The sequence below is a fragment of the Lissotriton helveticus genome, chromosome 5_1 (assembly GCF_964261635.1).
Source record: "Lissotriton helveticus chromosome 5_1, aLisHel1.1, whole genome shotgun sequence".
Classification (NCBI taxonomy): Eukaryota; Metazoa; Chordata; class Amphibia; order Caudata; family Salamandridae; genus Lissotriton; species Lissotriton helveticus.
In genome coordinates this window covers 1,174,619,817-1,174,642,377 of record NC_136065.1, presented here as the reverse complement: position 1 = coordinate 1,174,642,377, position 22,561 = coordinate 1,174,619,817, and the positions used below count along the sequence as shown (strand labels likewise).

The 22,561-nt window shown below is 44.6% G+C and overlaps 1 protein-coding gene across 2 annotated transcripts in view; it reads right to left on the bottom strand.

Moving 5' to 3' along the window:
* Positions 1–22,561, bottom strand: part of TDRD1 (tudor domain containing 1) — a 2,637,228-nt gene that overhangs the window by 1,083,821 nt on the left and 1,530,846 nt on the right. For both annotated transcript variants that reach the window (XM_078643866.1, XM_078643867.1), the window contains exon 19: positions 7,172–7,873. In XM_078643866.1, the coding sequence (XP_078499992.1) occupies positions 7,172–7,873 (702 nt within the window). The remainder of the gene's footprint in view (positions 1–7,171; positions 7,874–22,561) is intronic.

Sequence of the window (22,561 nt, the reverse complement as noted above, 5' to 3'; positions counted from 1 at the left end):
CAGTTTCTTTAGTCGGAACAGCTGGAGCAGTACCTCTGTGCACTGCCTCGACTTTCTCTTACCAAGGCTTGCTGACTGTCCTCCAGAGATCTTCAGGGTACAAGAAGCTCAAGCTTGAAGCATCATTTGCAGCCAAGTTCTTCGCCTGCATCACATCCTTTGTGCCATGGGCCTTCATCCTTTGGTGAGCCACTCAAGGTCCTCTTGCGACTCATGCGCCTCCGGCCTCTGGGTCCTCTCAAGGTTCTTGGGTTCCAGTGGGCTCCCCTGCTTGCCCAGGGCCTTCTCTAACGTACCTGCACGTGGTTAGTCACTTGGCCTTGCTGTTTCCGACATGGCCCCCTTTTCAACGACTATGTTGGTTGCTGTTGCCAAGGCTTGTTGGTGACCCTGCCAGACACTGAGCTCCTGGCTCTTGACATCTGACATGGGACAGCTCATTAACGGCTCCTTGTCTTCCAGAGCGTCGCCTGGTTCCCATAGCTGCAACTTCAAGGGCACCGTTGACTCTCCTGCATTTCCGACATCAGTGGGCTTTAGTCTTCCGTGCCTCCTGGTCACTCCTGAGTGGCATAGACTCTTTCTCCTTTGCTTGCAGGTACCTCTCATCTTGAATCCACCCTTGGATGTCATTGGACACTTCCACCTTCTTCGCCAGCAGCATCTTTCCTGAAGTCCTCCATTGTGTTCTACGGTAGTTTCCGACGACACTTCACACCTATGCACCGGCTTCCCTGGTGTAGGTATCCTGGTTCCTGGAGTATCCATGGATGGGGCGACTCTCCAACCATCTGTCTTCCACTGGGTTTCTTCAGGGTCCACTGGGAAGGGTCCTGCGTCTTGAAAACTGCAACCTCGATTTTCCCATTGACTGTATTTAGTACGCGGCTGTGTTTCCACTCTGCACACAGCTTCCGTGGGATTCCTAGGTACTTACCTCGGATGGTTCTTGTGCCCTCAGCTCTTCTGAGTCATCTGGTTCAAGTCCCAACTTTGGTCACAGATCGCATCCCACTTCGTTATTATATGGTTTGGTCTCCCCCTGGAGAGCACTGTGCATTTATGCTTACTTACCGGTTTACATTTGAAGTATTGTGTGTACTGTGTTGATATCTACGGGTAGAAGATATACCAATGTCTTAGTGAGTGTGTATAATATACCTTTTTTTATAAACTCACTGTGTGGTTCTTTTTCACTTAACCTACAGTATATGATTAGTTTTGGTAAAACCATCTACTTTACACTCCTTCTGGATAAGCCTAAATGCTGCTCACCACAGCTATCATTTAGAGAGCTTTCTATGGTTGTCTAAGACCACTAAAATCACCATAAGGGTTGTCTGGATTAGTGCAAGGTGCTTCACTTAAGTGGGCATCATATACTAAACCAGCTTCCTACAGGCTCTAGAGCACAACACATCTGAAACACAGAAATTAAGAAACTGAAGTAACCTAAACTAGTTGGCATGTTGATTGGGCTGCTTGATCACTCATGTTGGTGGCTCACAGACCTCCGAATAACTCCTTTTTTTATATAAATAGTTTTTATTCACAACACGAGGGAGAGGGATACAAATTGATAAAAACAAAACAGACAAGGGAGAAAAGACAAAATACCAGAATGAAAATTAGAACGATTACAATACAACTCAATACAATAAATAAGATAAAGAAACATATGAAGTTGCAGGTACTTTCCCCAAAATATATACCAACATTTTTGAAGAAAACATTCAAATGATAAAGGAACCCCAAATTTTCGCACATTTCATTAATGAGCAAGTACCTCTTAACTTGGCCAAAGCATACTCCATAGAGTAAATTTCATTGACCAATGACCACCGTTCCATGATGTCCGGAGGGTTAGGAGAAATCCAGGCACGTGCAACAACTAATTTAGCACATGATAATACAATAGTAAGTACAGCTTGCTGCGGGATAGTGATGGTGTGTATATCAAGTAGTACAGAAGATGCCGTAAGAAGAGGAGAGCAGGCCAATTTTTATTTCATTATCTTGTCCAGGCCTGACCAAAACTCGGATAGCATAGGGCAAGAAAATAACATATGTTCCAAATCCGCAGCAATAAGGCCACATTTGGGACATTTAGTTCGATCACTGAACGAATTATTCGTAGACCACTTTGAAATCCTTTCTGGTGTATGATAGAGCATACAGGTGGTTTTAAATTGCTGAAGCCTTAAGCTTGAAAATTGAACTAGATTGTTAATGTTACGAAAAGATAAAGTAATCATAATAGGGGTTATATTAAGCCCCAGCTTAGTGCTCCATCTTTTTGCTAATTTGGAACAATCACTGATTTTGTAAATATTGAGACACCTATATCCTTTGCTAATTAAAGGTTCATTCTTAAGTGAATAAAAACAATCCCAGATGTCGGAGTCCGATATTTCACTTATTTTCATCTTGCGAATAAGAAAATCATAAATTTGAATATATTTGAACCTCATTGAATCTGTTACTTTATATAGGATTTTAAGCGTCTCAAAACTCAGAAAACTGTGAATGCCATATAAATCCCCCAGTGTCTTTATACCATGTGCGAGCCAAATATTTGCCGTACCATCACTGAAGATCCCTGGAAGTCTGGGATTGCCCCATAACAAAACTTTGGGATGAAAAAAAGAGGTTTTGCAAAAAGCCAGAATATTAAACCAGATCTTAACAGTATCCCTGGCAGTCTTAAATTTAACCCTTTTAAAATAGTTGGGGTCATTAACGCTTAACAAAAACATATTGGAATTCCGAACTTAACATAAAAATATGAAAATAAAGTTGATTGTCTGTATTAAGTAGAGACCGTAAGCAATCTAGAAAAGTTGCCCAAAAATATAATTTAAAATCAGGAAAGTTGAGCCCACCGTTATCTAAAGAGCCTTTAAGTAACACCATGGACCGACGAGCTTTACGATATCCCCAAATAAAACTACTAAATATTCCGTCCAGTTTTTTAAAGAAAAGATGTAGCGATTACGATGGGTGCCCGGAAAGGTAGGGGATTGACAGCTTGTGTCCTTTCCGTCAGGCGAGGTCATATCCTCAAACCTCCACCTAGAGGGAGCCTGGCGTATGCGGAACTACATGTCCCAGAGGCGCCGTGAGTACAGACTCGGAAGTTCCGTGTCTACAAAGCCCTTCCGAGGTCACCGATCTGGGCTTGTCAATCCAGATCATCAGATTACTAAATTATAAGGGAATGGACCGAAATAAATAAAGAAATTTGGGGAGTATTTTCATTTTAATCAGATTAATCCTGCCAATAATATTTAAAGGGAGCTTATGCCATTTTTTTTTAGTAGCAAAACAGTAGCTTTAACTAAAGCGTCATAAATGATTGTGACTATATCCCTCATTTTTGATGAAATTTTAACCCCTAAGTAAGTGGCAGTCGGACATAGCCCAGATATTGCAACTGATGGTTTATAATTAACAATTATTTGAGTTTTATTTAAATTTAATTTGTATCCGGATACATCTCCGAATCTACTAGTCTCAGTAGATATTCCGTGTAAAGCCTTTACGACATTAGTGGAGTAAATGGCAATATCATCGGCATATGCTGTTATTTTCAATGAATGAGGGCCCAAACTAAAAGGAATAATATATGATTGCGATTGCAGAGCATGAAGGAATGTTTCCATCGAAAGGGCAAACAAAAGGGGTGACAAAGGACACCCCTGACGGGTGCCCCGAGATATAGAAAAAGTGGCCGACGTCAAGCCCACAAAGCTGATTGTTGCGGTAGGGTTATCATATAGGGATTGGGTCCATCTTACAAATTGACCCCTAAAACCGATGGTAGTCATTACCGACCAGAGATAATCCCACCCCACCCGGTCGAAAGCCTTTTCAGCATCCAATAAGATCATACCGAGTGGGGTGGAATCTATCTCTGCTATGTCAAAGGCAGTTATGGCCATATTAATATGAGCTGTAGTATCCCTACCTATTACGAACCCATGCTGCTATGGATTGACTAATTTTGGTATAAATGGAGCCAATCGAGTGGCCAGCACTTTAGCAAATATCTTAGCACCTGTGTTTATAAGCGAAATGGGTCGATATGACCGGCATTCGTCAGCCGGCTTGCTCTTTTTAAAAAGACAATTTAACAGTGTTCCAAGAACTCGGGGCTTTCCCATGATCGCCAATAAAACAAATGACCTGATGGAAGAGAGGCAATAACTCATCGATACAGATTTTGTAAACCTCTACGGGTAAAGTATCTTCCCCGGCTGCTTTTCCCGATGGTAAGGAGAAAATAGCTTGCCGGATCTCTAACAGACTAATATGTTCAGACAACTGATCAAGCCCAAGGGAGATCTTGCTTTTCTAAGATATTACAATCCACATAATCCTGAATACTAACCAAGGTGGGATGGTTTTCTGGAGTGTATAGTTTCCTATAAAACTCTGCAAACTGTTCTAATATCTATAGCGGTTGGTCATATGTGAGATTATTAGGGCCCCTTAGAGTTTTAATCAAAATGTTAGCTCTCTCATCCGCGACTTTATAAGCCAAAATTTTCCCAATTTTATCCCCACTCTCATATTGGGAAATATGGAATTTGTGTAATTTTACACTACTTTTTTCCCTAGTGTTGTTTTAAAGGTAGCTTTTAGGTGTCCTAGCTTTAATCCCAATTACACCACATTAGGAGAGCATAAGCGTAAAGCTTCGGCCAATAAAAGTTCGAGCAAAAGAATATTATTAGTCAGTGTTTTATTTATTTTATGACGCTCGGAGTTCTGTCTAAAAAGAAATTGCTGAGTGAACCTAGCTAGTGAACCTGCTTTGCATGCATCCCAAACAATAATGCATGAAGTGGAATTGAGATTCATTTTAATAAAATCTATAAGATGTAACTTGAGCTGGGAGATAAACGCTGTGTTTGTACATAAATGCCTGGGAAAAGAAAACATCCTAGGACCTGTGTGGATTTGTGCTATATTGAACAGGAGCAAGATAGGATTGTGATCTGAGGTGACCCTTGGACATAGCTCGATAGAGCTAGTATTCACAACATTATCAGAAGCCCAGGCCATATCGATGCGGGAGCAGAGTTTGTGGGGAGCAGAGTAATAAGTATAGCCAGCCACATTAGGATGGATACTACGCCAGACATCTCGGATATTATCAATGCGTCCTATTTCTAGGATAGCGGCACGAGATCTGCATATGCGTTGAAAAGCACCGTGCCTGGTGGTGTCTAGCTGGTAATCCATTATATAATTGAAATCACCCATGACGACAAGTTCTCCCTCCCCCTCCAAAAGTTCCATATTCAATTGGTCAAAAACAGAAGAATCGTCAGAGTTTGGGCCGTAAACCACACAAAAAACTAATTTACATTTTTCAATTAATAACTGCACAATAGCCCAACGTCCGCTTTTATCACAAACAGTTTTACAAATTTCTACTCTGAGACGTCTATCTTTAAGAATGGCAACCCCCTAATTGGGGCATTGAAAGTTCAACAAATAATAACCTCATAGCCAAGTTGTTCCAATAACTTTATATCATTATAAGCAATATGGGTCTCCGATAAAAAAACAAAATGTGGGTCATACAATACTAACTCTTCTCGGACCAGGCGTCTTTTATTCTTGTTATTAAGACCTGCAACGTTCCAAGCCAAACATCTTAGCCGTAACATTTAAAGATATTCATATAAATCTGATCATTCTTCAAAAACCCCGAACCCCCAAAGGAACCCATCCCCTTCCCCCTGTTCCCTCACCTCCCTCGGGAGGGAACACCCCTCGGTGTTCTGCTGCCGCTGGATTGGCAGCTACCATAAGGAGCAGCATGAGGCTCACCCTGCTACCCTACCCAAGAGTAAATAATGAAAGAGAAAAAGGAAAAGAAAGTATCATAATAGAATCAGTGAAGAAATGTGCATTAAGATGAAAGTAAAGATTAAGTTAGAAATCTAAGCTTTCCTTCTCTCTAGATTAAGCGAGTGTGGAGAGTGCGCTCTCGGCCTCCCTTTAGTCGGTGAAAAAGTAAGTATGACCACCCTTAATAACTTTTAGACGAGCAGGTTCCTGTAGAAACACTTGCCCACCAAGAGATTAAAACGGGTCAATAAGCTTGCGGAGCTTCCACCGTCTGTCCACTGTGGCCTTGCTAAGGTCGGACCGAACAAAGAAAGACCGATTTTCAGTTATAAAAGGAGAATTCAGCCTTGCTTTTAGTCAGACTGTCTGTCTCAATAAAAATTCCCGAAATATATAAGAAAGGGACGGGAAATTTGCTTTCCTTGTTCCTCTGAACAAGTGGTAACCTATGGACTCTCTGAAGTTGGGAATCCCAGTCCCAGTGAGATAAATCCGGGAACGCTTTCTGAAATAAATTCACAACAAATGCCCTGGCATCTGCTCCCTCAGCCCCTTCAGGGATACCAAAAAGTCTCAGATTTATTCGTCTTTGACTGTTTTCTAAGACCTCCGATTAACTCCACTGTAGTATCATGTCTGCGACTGAGAATTAAACATTTTGGAGCCAACCTGAGTAATAGAAAGGGTTCAAGATGAGAAAGAATATCCATTGAAACAAGTTTTTATATGGATTGGGCGCAGTCTCTATGTAATCTAAACATGTATGAACCAGGTTTCTATCTTATGCCTAGCCAAGCTTACACAACCTGAACAAATGTAATTTGTATTATCAACATTAACTCGAACTTTATTAGCAACACAGTGTTCGTCTTACCACTGAAGCAGGCATTTTAGCCAAGCCACAGTCTCTATCAACTAACACTGTGTCCTTAATATATATCAACAAACCTGGATTAAACTAACAGTATAAAAGGAAACTATTAAATTTGCCAAAGTGCTCATTTGTCAAAAATATATTAAATAGAAGATGAGCCAGCACAAACTCCTGGTTTGGACAAATATTTACAAATCGTGCAATTCTGTTGACTCACTTAGCAGAGCACCATCTTAGTTCCTGTATAACTGAGAACTACTGTGAAAAATGTCAGAAGAACTGGCATCATTTTTAAAGGGTTTCAATTTCAGCTAAAGTATCCACTTACCTTGACAAAGATAGCAAGAAAGCAGAGGTTAACTGAAATACCAAAAACATACATTAAGTGTCAAAATCCAACTGCAGGCACGCAGAACAAATATTTTTAGGACGTACCTTTTTCAGAAACATCTTTTTTAGCATCACAATTCATTTTACAAGCAACCTCTTCACTTGGTAATTTGTCAACTGTGGAAGCACTTTGTAGTTCAATGGCAAATTTATTGTACTGTTTCTTGTTAGGTGGCATGTAACTTCCCTTGTCTGATCCTTTCCTGGAGAGCACGTCCAAATTACTGATTGCTTCTCTTTCTTCTGGCATTTGTCCAGCAGGAGGCACATCTACTTTAGTACCTTGTTCCCCTTTCCCTATTTGTACTCTTGTTGGTGATATGTGATATATGTCTTGTCCCATACCAGGCATTTTGTCATATTGAATTTCCTGTTGCCTCATTTGTGTCGAGTCAAAATGACTTTCCAGTTCTGCCTCTGTCAATTTAGGAATGTTATTTGCTTGTTCTATGAGACGTGGCATATCACATTTATCATTTAGTACTCTTTCTTGGGTCTTGTCACATACAATACTTGATTCACTTATTGGCAGATTGTCTGCTTTGTTAGTATTCTTTAGTGCCAAATGTTGACTAACAAGAACATGACTGATAATCTGTGGAGGTTCTTGATTGTGGTCTATGAGTTCCACTCCGACACCGTCTTCAGTTATACAAAGAGGGAGGGCCTGAAGCTTGATCCCAGACACACACATCTGCAGCTTCGCAGTAGCTTCAGAGGTCCACAATTTATTGACTGGTTTAACATCTAGGATAAAAATATTAAAACTTAAAACATACATATGGCTAAAAGTAAAAGATATACATTAGGGTTAATCACTCATTTGTCTAGTACCAGTAAAATAATACACATTTTCTTGTAAATCCAGGTGTTTTAGACTTTTAACTAAAAGAACAAGTTACTTACCTTCGGAACGCCTTATCTGGTAGAGACAGGATCTAGCTGTAGATTCCTCACCATGGAATTCTCCCTTAAAGGTGCCAGACTGGATGGAAAATAAAATCTCAGCAGTACCTCTGCGCATCTCTCGTGGGCATCGAGGGGTGACTCAGTGACGTCAACCAGTGAATGTGACATTGGTGGAGACCATATATGCCCCTTCCAGACGCTCTGACATTCGTTTCTTCGGTGACTTATTTCCATGTCAAAAACATGGAGCCACTTACAGAACCTGGCTATGAATAGTGTACTGATCAAGAGCAATACATCTCTGTAAATACAGATGTAGCTGCAAGGAGGAGTAGCCCAATAGCAAGCAGGAGGAATATCCCCAAAAGTGAAATAGGACATAGAAGGTACAAATAAAGAAGTTCACAGAACAAGCAAGATGGGAGGGTCGGTAAGAAATCTGCAGCTAGATCCTGTCTCTACCAGATAAGGCATTACCAAACCCCGGAGGAGGGTCTGCGAACTGACTGGATCAAATCCATGCTTAGAACTAGCCGGTGTCTACCTGAAGTAGAAGAAGCAGATGAGACCCACTGCTCCAAGGCAGGAAGGAGAGCAAGAAAGTGCTCTGCAGCCCAAGAAAAAAATAGTTATTTATCTATAACTACGGTTCTCCAGTATTGATATCTCTCAGATTCACATGCTTGAATCATCCCAGTCATGGCTGTGGGAGTCCCACAGTATATTTAAGAAAGCAGAAATTGCTATAACCATACTCCAGAATGCAACGAAAAATCAATGCAATAGCCTAGCCATTTCGTTTTGTAAAAAGGACCAAAATTGAACTATAAATAATCAGGCGACAGCACACTGTAGAATACTCCCAAAAGAGGTAGAGTTCCTCAGATTTTCAAGCCAAAGTGTGACAGGAGTAAAAATAAGGGATGCCTCTCCAGGGAGGAGGGTGGGTCGCATGCAAATCAATGAAATATACACATACCAATTCTGGAGAACCATAGTTACAGGTAACTCATTTCCTTCTCCAGTATTGGATCTTTCATACATTCACTTGCTTGAACCAGAATAGCACACAGGTTTAGCAGGTAAACATTGTAGTAGCAGGGGAGGGGAATTCATACCTCCCAACGCCCAAGACATCTAGATTTCTTAGGAGGGCAAGAGGTTTTAATTTGTATTTTGTCCAAAGGACAAGTAGACAGTCTTATGGTAACCCGATACACAGCTGTTCAACCCTGTTGGGCACAGCTTTGTTAATAAGTAGCGCTGAGCAGTTTAATGGCAGTGAAAGGGTCAATGCAAAACCTGGAGCCTGCACTTTAATTTCCCCAGAGCAGTTTAACATGATAAAGCAGTGCTCAAAGTTGCAGCCAGCTCTATACTTGCGTGGCTTCCAGGCCCTCCCCAGTTCCTTTTATTTTCTTTGAGCATTAGACAAACATCGAGCTTCTGCAGTTCCGGTACACTCATAGCACTGGCATGTAAGAGGCTGCCTTATCTGCCTCTTGCTCTGACTTGAACTGTATGACCCCTGCCTTTTATTCTCTGCTCCACTCTTGCTCCTCATACAGCCTCAAGATCCCAGCTCATCTTTAACTCACTTTGCTTTCTCTTCTCATGCAGCTCGTGCACCCCCTTCTTTGCACTTTGCCTTTCCTATACACATTATGTTTTAACCTGTGCCAAAACATGCTAACCCCACCCCACCACCCTAGCTGCCCGCTCTAACAGCCTTGACACACTCCCCTTGGCCTCTCATATCTTACGTCATCCAGGGCTGACATTAAAGCTAATTAGTTTCTCCATGAGGCTTTAATGCAGGCCTAGGGCCACCCTCATTTCTGTCCTTGCACTAGGCCTCTCGTCTCACTTTGTGCCTGCACCAGGGGCATTTTGAACATCCCGCAGTAGCAACTACAGCAGCTGTGGAGGTCTTGATGGGCCTCTTCAGTCTGCTGGTCCGCAGACAAAGGCCCATAATGGATTTGAAAGGGTGGGTGGGTGGGTGTGTGAAAGGGTGGATGAATAGATGCATGGATGAAAGGGTGGATGGATAGATGCATGGATGAACGGGTGGATGGATAGATGCATGGATGAATAGGTGAAAGGGTGGATGTATATATGCATGGATGATTAATTGAAAGAGTGGATGATAGAAGCATACATTAATGAGTGAAAGGCTAGATGGATAGATGCATGGATTAATGAATAAAAGGCTGGATGGATGGATAGGTCCATGGATGAATGAGTGGAGTGAAAGGGTGGATGGATAGATGCATGGATGAATGAGTCAAATGATGGATGTAAGGATGGATGAGTGAAAGAATGGAAGGATAAGTGCAAGGGTGAATGAAGGGATGGATGAGTGGATGGATGGCTGAATGAAAGGGTGGATTAATGGGTGAGAGATGAAGTAGATGCATGGATGGCTGGGTGGGTGGATGGATGGATGAATCAGTGGGTGGTGGGTGGCTGGGTGGAAGGGTCGATGGATGGATGGGTGTCTAGTCGAGTGTAAAGGTGGATGGAGGGATGAGAGTAAAGGTGGATGGAGGGATTAGTGAAAGGGTAGACTGATATATGAGCGAAACAGAAGATGGATGGAGTGAAAGGGGGAATGGATGAGTGAAAGCATAAATGGAGGAAGTGAAACGGTGGAAGGATATATGAGCGAAAAGGAGGATGGATGGGGTGAATGGATGGATGAGCGAAAGGATAGATGGAGGGATGAGCAAAAGGATGGATGAATATGAGTGAAAACGAAGATGTGTGGGGTGAAAGGATAGATAGATGAGCAAAAGGATGGATGAGTGAACGGAAGGCAGGGTGAGTTAGCTTGATCGATAGGTTAGGAGAAGGAAGGATAGGTTTGAACAGGGGCTTCGTGAACGCCCCACTTTAGCAGCTACAGGAGAGGTGGAGCTTTTGATGGGCCTCTTCTGTCTGCAGCTCAACAGAAAAAGGCTTGCAACTAATGTGAAAGGGTGGGTGTGAGTGGATGGATGTGTGGGTGAAAGGAGTGAGTGTAAATGTGGCCGGCTAGATGGATGGATGAATGAGTGACAGATGGTTCAGTGACGGGATGGGGGATGGACAAAGGATGTTATAATGAAGGAAAAAGTGAATGGATTGATGGGTTATATGGTGTATGAATTAGGGATCGAAAGGCTGTATGAATGTAAAGGATAAATGTATGGATGAGTGGAAGGGTGGATTGATGGATGGGTAGAAGGGTGGGTAGATGGATGAGTGAAATGATGGATGGATGAGTGAAAGGGAGGATAGATAGATGGATGGTGTGAAAGAGTAAGTACGGATGAGCGAAAGGATGGACGGATTGCTGAAATGGATAGGTTTGGAGATGGATTGGTAGGTTTGGATATGGATGAGCGGATGGACTGTCAGATGAACAGATGGACGAATAGATTGGTGAAAGGCAAATGGGTGTAAGAATGAGAGGATGATAATGTAAAGGTGAAATGCTAGATATCAGTGGGTGAAAGGATGAATGGATAGATGCTTAGCTGGAAAAGACAGCTATTCTGGAGAGGATTCCAATGACTTATTTTGCTTGCTTGGTGGTATAAGAGCTTTGTATCAAAGTTCGGAGTATTTTAATTTTCTGGTTACTCACTTGGCCTGCACTATGCTCCTTTCTCTACCTAGGGATTATCAGGTAGGCGTGGTGCTGTTTGCCAGTGCATTCTTACTAGACAGCCAGTATTTGGTCCATAAAAGCCACATTGCCATAGAAATTCCTGGCACTGAACAAAACTACTTTGTAAAAGAGCAGAATGCTATCACACACAATGAAGCCAGCCAATAGATAGGAAGGGAAAACGTTTTAATCGAAATAAAAGGTCTTGGTTAACTCAGATTTAATTAGGGGCTCAAATGTTAAAGAAAGTCACAAAAAAGTGCACCCATGATCTATGTCCTTGTATTAATACAGATTTACATTTTTCATAAATTCACATGAATTTCCTTAAGTAGGCCAGGAAACTTAACTTCTGCTGTTCTCAGGGGTAAATTTCCAAACTTTCTCAGAATGCGAAAAGATTAGAGAAGAGCTGGTGAAAAAGCCCAAAATTCAAATCCATCTATAGTTTTAGCCTGCCAAAACCAGAGAGGCTATTATCAGAGCTCTTCTGTAATGAGATTAATGCCAGTATTTAACGGCGCACTACGTGGTACCAAAGGGACAAGTGGATTTTGTTACAGGACAAGTAGAATTATAAAGCTACTTGTCCCATAGACAAGTACATATTAGGTTACATTCCACACCCCTGTAGTAGTCTAAGTACCCTTTGAGGATGGTGGGTAACAAGTTAAACATATGCACAAGCGCCTACATGCCTTCGCCAGCTCTCTTCCCCTCGACACTTGGACTCACATCACATCCCTTGGCATTTCTGGTACCTCATCCCCCAATCTTGGGTCGATGCCAGTATCCGTGGCTCCGGCTCCCATTGAGTCACAAGTACGGGTCTTACACCTAAATACTCGCTCTATGGTTAAGCACCAAGCCGACATCCTGCACCTACTTCTCACCGAGAGTCCTGATGTCCTATTGTTATCAGAGACCTGGCTCACTGATGACTCACTTCCTGACATCTTGGCTGCACTGCCCCCAGACTACTTCCTGTTAAATACCAACCGCTCAGGAGGTCGTGCTGGGGGAGGGGTGGCGGCGGTCATACGCAAGGACCTGAAGATCATTACTTCTGCGGCTATGACCCTGCCGGAAGTGGACACCCTGGTTCTCAGTCTTGGGACGGAGGCAGGGGCAGTCACCCTCGTGGTACTCTACCGCCCCCCCCACCCTATGCCGTCTTTTCCTTCAGCATTCATTGATCAACTCACCAACATTGTTACCTCCTCCCCCCGTACTGTCATCATTGGTGACTTTAATTATTGGTTTCAGCACGAGGACGCTGGCCCGCATGCTTCCGAATTGTTCGAGGGTCTTTCGAGCCTGAATTTTATTCAACTGGTCAGGTCGGCCACCCATAAGGGCGGCCACATCCTCGATCATATCTGGATCCATGGGGTCAAGTCCTCCCACCCACAAATAACACCTTGTGTGTGGTCGGATCATTTTATGATCGACACCACAATATCGGCGGTTGGCCAGATTAGGGTCCCCCCGCGGGAGGGCGGCATGGCTCGCAAGTGGAAGGCTGTCGATTCCCCCAAACTGCTAGCCCACCTGTCCCAAACCTGTCCCTTGCTACCTAATGACACTGGCACTGATAAGCTCTACGGGTCGGTAGCAGACTGGCTTACGACAGCCAGCGACATCTTTGCCCCTCTAACCAAGTTCCCCCAATCCCGGCATAGCAATTCCCACAAATGGTTTACCCCTCATCTCAAATCCCTCCACCTGGAACTCCGCCAACTCGAGCGCAAGTGGAGGAGAGATTACCACCCCCTAAGTAGAGATGCCTATGTGGCCGGCCGCAATAGGTACAAACTTGCCATTCTTACAGCAAAAAAAACGTATGCATCAGGAAAAATGTTATCGGCCCCATGTCAATCCAAAGAAATCTTCAAAGTCCTCAATGAATTTATCTCTGACCCCAGGACGCTCCCCACCCAGGTTGCCACACAGGAAGCATGTAATGCTCTTAGCACCTATTTTGTCGAAAAAATTGTATTGATTAAGGACACCATCCCAGTTACTTCTCCTGGCGCTGGTTCTGTTTCCCCCCCCCCCACAACTCTTTTTCATTTACACAATTCCCTCTCTTAGACCCCACTTCTCTGGCCACTCTTGCCACCCGCATCAAGTCTGGATCCCCAGACGATTGTTGTCCACCGTCCATACTCCGGGCTATCTGCCACTCTTTACCCAACTGTATTCTCCCTCTGTTAAATTCTTCTCTCTCTTCTGGCACGGTGCCTGGCTCCTTCAAGGAAGCCGTTCTGGTCCCCCTCTTGAAGAAGCCAGGGGCGGATCCCGCCGTTCCAGCAAATTACCGTCCTATCTCCCTTTTACCTTTCTTTTCTAAAATCCTGGAGGCCCACGTCACCACCTGTCTCTCACAGTTTATCGAGAGTTCCAACTTCCTCGAGGCCAACCAGGCTGGCTTCAGACCCGGCCACTCTACGGAGACTGTGATCCTGGCGGTGCTGGATGCCTTGAGAGACGGGGTTGACAAGGGTACCCCCCAGGCCCTGGTATTATTAGATCTGTCTGCCGCCTTCGACACGGTGGACCACAACATCCTTTTCCACCGTGTCGAGCAGGCTGGCATCCAGGGCCTGGCGCTGGACTGGGTCAAATCCTTTTTGACCGGCAGGTCTCAGACCCTCAGCCTGGGTACCCTCAGGGCTCCCAGGGAGCACTCGCCCTGCGGGGTCCCCCAGGGCTCTTCTCTATCCCCTCTTCTTTTCAATCTTTATCTTCGCCCCCTTCTTTTTTCCTTGAGGCAGTGGGACGTTACCGTGTTTAATTACGCGGACGACCTGCAACTCATCTTTTCTCTTAACTCCCCTTCTGCTATTCCCAATTTTCAGGCAGTCATGTCCCACATCCTCCAGTGGATGGGCCACAACCAGCTAAAATTGAACCCCGGGAAGACGGAGCTCCTCCTTCCCGGTAGGAGCGCCACCTCCTGGGGGCCACAATTCTGGCCGGCGGAACTTGGCCCCTCTCCCACCCCCGTGGCCTCGGTGAAGAGCCTAGGGGTCACAATTGACTCCGGTTTATCCCTTGGGCCACAGGTGGGGACGGTGGTCTCGTCCTGTATCTACCAGCTGCGCAGGATCAGGAAAGTGGCATCCCTCTTCACACCCGATGCCCTCCTGCAGGTCATCATGGCTCTCGTCCTCTCCCGCTTAGATTTTTCTAACGCAATCTACCACGGTCTGCCTAAAACATCGGTAGCTAGACTGCAAGTGGTGCAAAATCAAGCGGCGAGACTGGCCCTAGGGATCCCGAAGTGGCAATCCGCCAGGCCCCTCCTGGCCAAACTCCATTGGCTCCCAGTTACCGCAAGGTCGGCCTTCAAGATCGGCTGCCTTATTTTCAAATCGCTAACCGGGCCTTGTCCCGCCTTTGTGAAATCTCTGATCAGACCCTACTGCCCGCCCCGGAATTTGAGATCCTCCCATCTTCACCTTCTGACCGTCCCTTCCTACAAGCTTTGTAGATCCGGAGGCCGGAGATTTGCACACCTGGCCCCCAAGCTTTGGAACTCTTTTCCCTCTTCTCTTAAAGCCTCTAACTCTCTGACTCTTTTCCGTAAGTCTCTAAAAACCTGGCTCTTCCCTCAATCTGGTTAGTCCCTCTGTACCCTCTATGTCCATCCAGTGCCAGGAAACCCATGGTGTCAGTGCGCTCTATAAGCACCCCTTACAATACAATACAATACAATACAACATAAAGAGTTAGAAAATATATATTCTCGTATATATCTGTACTTATATAATGAAATACACACACACACACATATATATATATATATATATATATATATATATATTCCAAATGAAAAACGCCCACACTCGGAGAACCGCACACAGCGTGTCTGCTTTCTTTATTTCGGCCAGGCAGTACAGCAGTTGCAAACTTTAAAAGCGATGTTGCATATCAGCCAAAAGAGTCCCAACATGTTTCTGGCGCTTACCCGCCCTTGTTCACGGGATTATTTCAAAAAGGGGGTGGTGATGGACAGAGTATCTGAGTTAATCAGAACACTCCTACCCCGTCAACAGATCAGGGCTTGATCCATCACCGTTTTTTAGCTCACTGCACCATCCCAGTTCAGAACCTGGCTATATGCAAATTAGTCTGTCCCTGGCCCAGTGCATCATGGGAACAGGGCAGACCAAACTACCAAGCCAATTCTTCACTGGAAAGGAAACAAGCTTCCGGGGACCGGTTTCTGGCATTACAGCAGTCTTCGGCCCGGCTTGCTTGAATCCTGATGGTGCAGTGAGCAAGGGACTCATGTCTGAGCATACCCTTCCACACTTGTGGTGGCCAAAATATTTCAAAAAGGGGGTGGTGATGGACAGAGTATCTGAGTTAATCAGAACACTCCTACCCCGTCAACAGATCAGGGCTTGATCCATCACCGTTTTTTAGCTCACTGCACCATCCCAGTTCAGAACCTGGCTATATGCAAATTAGTCTGTCCCTGGCCCAGTGCATCATGGGAAAAGGGCAGACCAAACTACCAAGCCAATTCTTCACTGGAAAGGAAACAAGCTTCCGGGGACCGGTTTCTGGCATTACAGCAGTCTTCGGCCCGGCTTGCTTGAATCCTGATGGTGCAGTGAGCAAGGGACTCATGTCTGAGCATACCCTTCCACACTTGTGGTGGCCAAAATATTTCAAAAAGGGGGTGGTGATGGACAGAGTATCTGAGTTAATCAGAACACTCCTACCCCGTCAACAGATCAGGGCTTGATCCATCACCGTTTTTTAGCTCACTGCACCATCCCAGTTCAGAACCTGGCTATATGCAAATTAGTCTGTCCCTGGCCCAGTGCATCATGGGAACAGGGCAGACCAAACTACCAAGCCAATTCTTCACTGGAAAGGAAACAAGCTTCCGGGGACCGGTTTCTGGCATTACAGCCGTCTTCGGCCCGGCTTGCTTGAATCCTGATGGTGCAGTGAGCAAGGGACTCATGTCTGAGCATACCCTTCCACACTTGTGGTGGCCAAAATATTTCAAAAAGGGGGTGGTGATGGACAGAGTATCTGAGTTAATGAGAACACTCCTACCCCGTCAACAGATCAGGGCTTGATCCATCACCGTTTTTTAGCTCACTGCACCATCCCAGTTCAGAACCTGGCTATATGCAAATTAGTCTGTCCCTGGCCCAGTGCATCATGGGAACATGGCAGACCAAACTACCAAGCCAATTCTTCACTGGAAAGGAAACAAGCTTCCGGGGACCGGTTTCTGGCATTACAGCCGTCTTCGGCCCAGCTTGCTTGAATCCTGATGGTGCAGTGAGCAAGGGACTCATGTCTGAGCATACCCTTCCACACTTGTGGTGGCCAAAATATTTCAAAAAGGGGGTGGTGATGGACAGAGTATCTGAGTTAATCAGAACACTCCTACCCCGTCAACAGATCAGGGCTTGATCCATCACCGTTTTTTAGCTCACTGCACCATCCCAGTTCAGAACCTGGCTATATGCAAATTAGTCTGTTCCTGGCCCAGTGCATCATGGGAACAGGGCAGACCAAACTACCAAGCCAATTCTTCACTGGAAAGGAAACAAGCTTCCGGGGACCGGTTTCTGGCATTACAGCCGTCTTCGGCCCGGCTTGCTTGAATCCTGATGGTGCAGTGAGCAAGGGACTCATGTCTGAGCATACCCTTCCACACTTGTGGTGGCCAAAATATTTCAAAAAGGGGGTGGTGATGGACAGAGTATCTGAGTTAATCAGAACACTCCTACCCCGTCAACAGATCAGGGCTTGATCCATCACCGTTTTTTAGCTCACTGCACCATCCCAGTTCAGAACCTGGCTGTCAGAAGTCTCCAGAACCTTCCAGGAGCAGTATGGATGCTGGTCCCAAATGCCCACCTCCCAGTGCCTCCGCTTAAGAAGCAAATGCACTAGCAAGGGGGAAAAGTGGAATTGGACAGAGAAGAGAAAAACCTTGACAATTGCTGGTATCTTCTGGGACGTCACAGGAAAAGTGTAAGTTCTCTGCAACCAGTTATCGGATACCTAATGCACAGAACAAGGGAACATAAGAACACTATCTTTTCTACTATTGGACTCTCTATAAAACAACTGAAGCTGATCCTACCAGAAATTCTCAAGGGCAATGCTTCTCTTCTATTGATAGTACTTGCTACAGGGAGCGTAGAGCTGGAACAAAAGGAATAGGGTAAGACTTAGTCGTTAATACACTAATGTATCCTATCTCTAAAACATATGAATTCTTACTCTCTATACCTGAATGCTCTCCTGCAGGTGCCTTGACTCGGGGGTTCTTGATATATTAATAGTTCCAGTTATCGTATCTGGTCCAAACTTCAGATGTTCATTAGATGCACGCAAAAGGTACAAGGGAGGGGAAAGGAAAAACCAGGGTAAGCGCATTAAGGAGTCAACAAGGGGATATTGTACATCTCTTAACGCTGGTGCGCATATCTTACTGTCTCTACTGGCAGTTAGGAGTTTCCCTCACGACATCCAACGGAATATGTTTCCAGTTTTTCGTGGGGGCTCGGTGAGCTTGAATGACGAACCTGATGTAGGTCGAAGTCTTTTGACGAAGCTTCAATACCTTGAGGAGAAGTCTTCACGGAGACTCCTCAGCACTCCTTGCAGGACAGGGAATACTCTTTGAAAAGCCCAAAACACGGACTTGGAATTACTCAAAATGTTCTTGCTAATTCTTAGGTCTCTATTTATCTCACCACAGAAGGTTTACTGGGAGATACAAGGAACTATGACTGACTTGAACCGGAACGTTATTGAAGTGCGCAGTTTACAGCGCGCGAACGTTCCAAGTGCTCTAGACTGCGCGGATTCTGCTGAGACCAAGACGGCCCTTGCAGCGGCCATCTTGAGAGGAGGTCTTGACTGAAGAATAAGGGAACCAAACCCCTAACTTATTGGATTTGACCAATGGACGTCTCCTGGTATAGGATTTAGGAGTAAACAGGCTGGCTATTCTGTGGTTCCTGACAGTACCCCCTCTCAATGACCGATTTATCGGTCCTGGTTTGACAGGTTTCTGTAAATGAAATTTCTGTATTAACTGTGGAGCATGAATGTTAGACACAGGTTCCCAAGATCTCTCCTCTGGGCCATACCCCTTCCAGTCTACCAGATAAAAAAGTGTTCCTCTTTTTAATTTAGAATCAAGTATGTCTTTAACTTCATATTCAGAATGTCCTTGAATTTCTAATGGATCTGGGGGTTGACTCAGCCTCGTTTGAGATCCAGTCTTCTTCAATAGGGATACATGAAAAACTGGGTGGATACCTAATTTGGCGGGTAGTTTTAATTTCACTGTGACTGGTCCCAAAACCTTCGCAATAGAATACGGACCCACAAATCTTGGTTGAAACTTTCGGTTTCCTTTCAAATGCAAATTTTTAGTGGATAACCACACCTGATCTCCCACTTGATACTCTGGAGCTGCCCGTCGACGACGGTCAGCACAAACTTTATATGTGCTTTTGGCCTTGAGTAAGTTTTGCTCTGCAGAATTATGAAGGGATACTAAATCTGTCACCAAGTCCTTTACTGCAGGCACCTTCAGCTCTTCTCTAGTAATCAAATGGTTCGGATGACGACCAAAGTTTAGGTAAAACGGGGAGTAACCTGTGGAAGTACTCCTGGCGTTATTACAAGCAAACTCCGCCATCCAAAGCTTCTCAGCCCACTCTCCTCCCTGATCAATAAGGAACAGACGGAGGTACTGTTCTAACTCTTGATTGACCCTTTCCGTCTGACCATCTGATTCTGGATGATAGCTAGTAGAGAGTCTACTTTCTATTCCTAACCCCTTGAGGTAAGCCTGCCAAAAATGGGAGATGAACTGAGGGCCTCGATCAGACACTATGACTTTTGGGATTCCATGAATTTTCACTATATTTTCTCCAAAAACTTTAGCTAACTCCGGGGCTGTAGGTGTACCTGACATAGGAACAAAGTGATTCATCTTGGTGAAGGTATCTACAACCACCAAAATGGTGTCAAAACCTTTAATCAACGGTAGATCTACAATAAAATCCATGGAAATGGTATGCCATGGTTGTTTGGGCGTGGGAAGTGGTTGTAACAATCCCTGAGGGGCCTGTCTAGAAGATTTTCCCCTGACACATAACCCACATGATTGCACATATTGTTTAACATGAGAGGACAACCCAGGCCACCAAAAATACCGTTGCACCAGGTCCAAGGTCTTAGCAATTCCTTTGTGTCCTGCCAGAGGGTGATCATGGCAACTCTGCAAGGCCTTCTGCTGGAGAGCTGGAGTAGGTAGATATAAGGCTTCCTTAAAATAGGGCAACTGCTGATGTAAGCGCCTTTCTTCACCTTGGAGGACCCACTGTTGAATTTCTTCCCTAGATAAACTCTTCCGAACTTCTTCCTGAAAATTCTCTAAGGAGATGGTACAAACAATCTTGTCTTCTGGAATGATTGGCTGCGGTTCTACTGGGTGTTCAGAGTCTTCTGTATGCAGGCGGGATAACGCATCAGCTTTGCCATTCTTGGTTCCAGGACGATACGTTATCACAAAATTGAAATCTGCAAAGTAAAGGGACCATCGTAATTGGCGAGGGGTAAGAGGTTTGGCTGATTTAAGGAACTGAAGATTCTTATGATCCGTGAATACCGTGACAGTGTGCTTAGCAGTGTCTCCAGTCCAGTGTCTCCAGTCTTCAAATGCATCTTTTACAGCTAACAGTTCCTTTTCGGCGATTGTGTAATTTAATTCCGCCGCATTCAGTTTCCTGGAACGATAAGCCACAGGGTGAAGCTGTCCAGTCTTGTGATGACGCTGTGAAAGAACTCCTCCAATTGCTTGATCGGAAGCGTCTGCCTCCACGAAGAAAGGTTCTTCGGGATCGGCGTGCAAAAGAATGGGCGCGGTAACAAATTGACCCTTGAGATCAAGGAAGGCTTGTTCAGCCTCTGTGGACCACTCAAATTTGACCCCTTTTCTCAATAAACGAGTAATTGGTGCAATCAACTGTGAAAATCCCTGGATAAAGCGCCGATAAAAATTAGCAAATCCCAAGAATCTCTGAATTTCCTTGACGTTCTGGGGAGACGGCCAGGTCTTCACCGCTTGCACCTTTCCTGGATCCATTGTAACTCCATTAGGAGACAGGACAAATCCCAAAAATTCCACCTTGGTAGCACTGAAGATACACTTTTCCAACTTCACAAATAACCGGTGAGTTTGCAATCTTTCCAACACTTCCCGAACATGTTTGGGATGATCTTGAACATTCTTGGAGTAAATCAAAATGTCATCCAAATAAATGATTGCAATCCTGTCAATCAGATCTCCCATCACATCGTTTATAAAGTGCTGGAAAACTGCGGGCGCGTTACACAACCCGAAGGGCATGACACAATATTCGTAGAGTCCGAATTTGGTGCGGAAAGCTGTCTTCCATTCGTGCCCTTCTTTCATGCGGATAAGGTGATAAGCGCCACGTAAATCGAGTTTAGTGAACACTCAAGCTTCCTTGATTTGATCCAATAACACCGAAATTAGGGGTAAAGGATAACGATTTTTGATGGCAACTTGGTTCAATGCCCTATAATCTATGCAGGTCCTCAAACTTCCTTCCAGCTTCTTGGGTATGAAAAAGAGCGGTGAGGATACTGGAGATTGTGATGGCCGAATGAACCCATTAGCCAAATAACGGTCCAAATATTCTTTCAAATGAACATTCTCCGCTTCAGTCAAAGCAAAAATTCGACTGCACGGAAGACTTGCTCCCGGTTCCAGATCGATGGTGCAGTCATATACACGATGAGGTTGTAAAACCTCCGCTTCCTATTCACTGAAAACTTCCTGATAGTCTTGATATTCTTTTGGAATTTCTTCGGTATGAATGACTCCAATGGATTGTCCACCAAAGGACAACAACGAGGCTACAGAAGGTTCTGATGTACTTCTTTCAGATTGGTAACAATGCTCCAGACAAAAATCAGATTGCATACTCACGGTACGCTTTTCCCAGTCAACAGTGGGATTGTGTGTGGCCAACCAAGGCAGTCCCAGAATCAACTGGAACTGAGGGGCATCAATCCGGTTGAATTGTAACAGTTCTTGATGGCCATCGGCTTGAACCAACTCTAATTCCTCCATGTGGCTAGTGATGGGTCCTGAAGACAAATTGGTACCATCTACGGCTCATACTGGTTCTTTTTTCTCTTTCCGAATGGCTTGTATGCCCATTCTACGAGCATATTTAATATCGCAAATATTGCCAGTTGCTCCTGAATCTAACATAATTGCAACTCCTGGGATTTGATGTTCTCGAAACTTGATAGTCATATGCAAAATCACATGCGGGGTCATGGTCTGCAAGGTATTCAATATTAAATGAGATGCTGGAGCCGACTTGCCCTCCTTCACCACCAGAGCGGCTCCGCTTACTGATGGCTCGAATCGTTTCCCTTCAACGAAATCTTTGAACGCTTGGGGCATTCCTTCACAAAATGGCCGGCGCCTCCACAGTAAAGGCACAGTTTCTTTTGGCGCCGCTGCTCTTTCTCTTCTTGGCTTAAGGGACCTCTCACAGCCCCAATTTGCATGGGTTCACCTTCATTCTGGATTCCAGTTCCTTTCTCACTTCGCACTCGATCAAATCGTGGAAAATTCATCTTCCAATCTTTCTTCTTTTCTCCTTTGCGCTCTGAATTTCTGAAATCTAGCTCCAATACTAAATCCACCAAAGACGTCAATTCAGTGGGCCGATTCGGAACTTGTGCTAAGACATCTTTGATCTCATCTCTTAGTCCCCGATAGAAAAGGGCGGTTCTCTTTTCCTCGGGCCAGTTAGTCTCCAAAATGA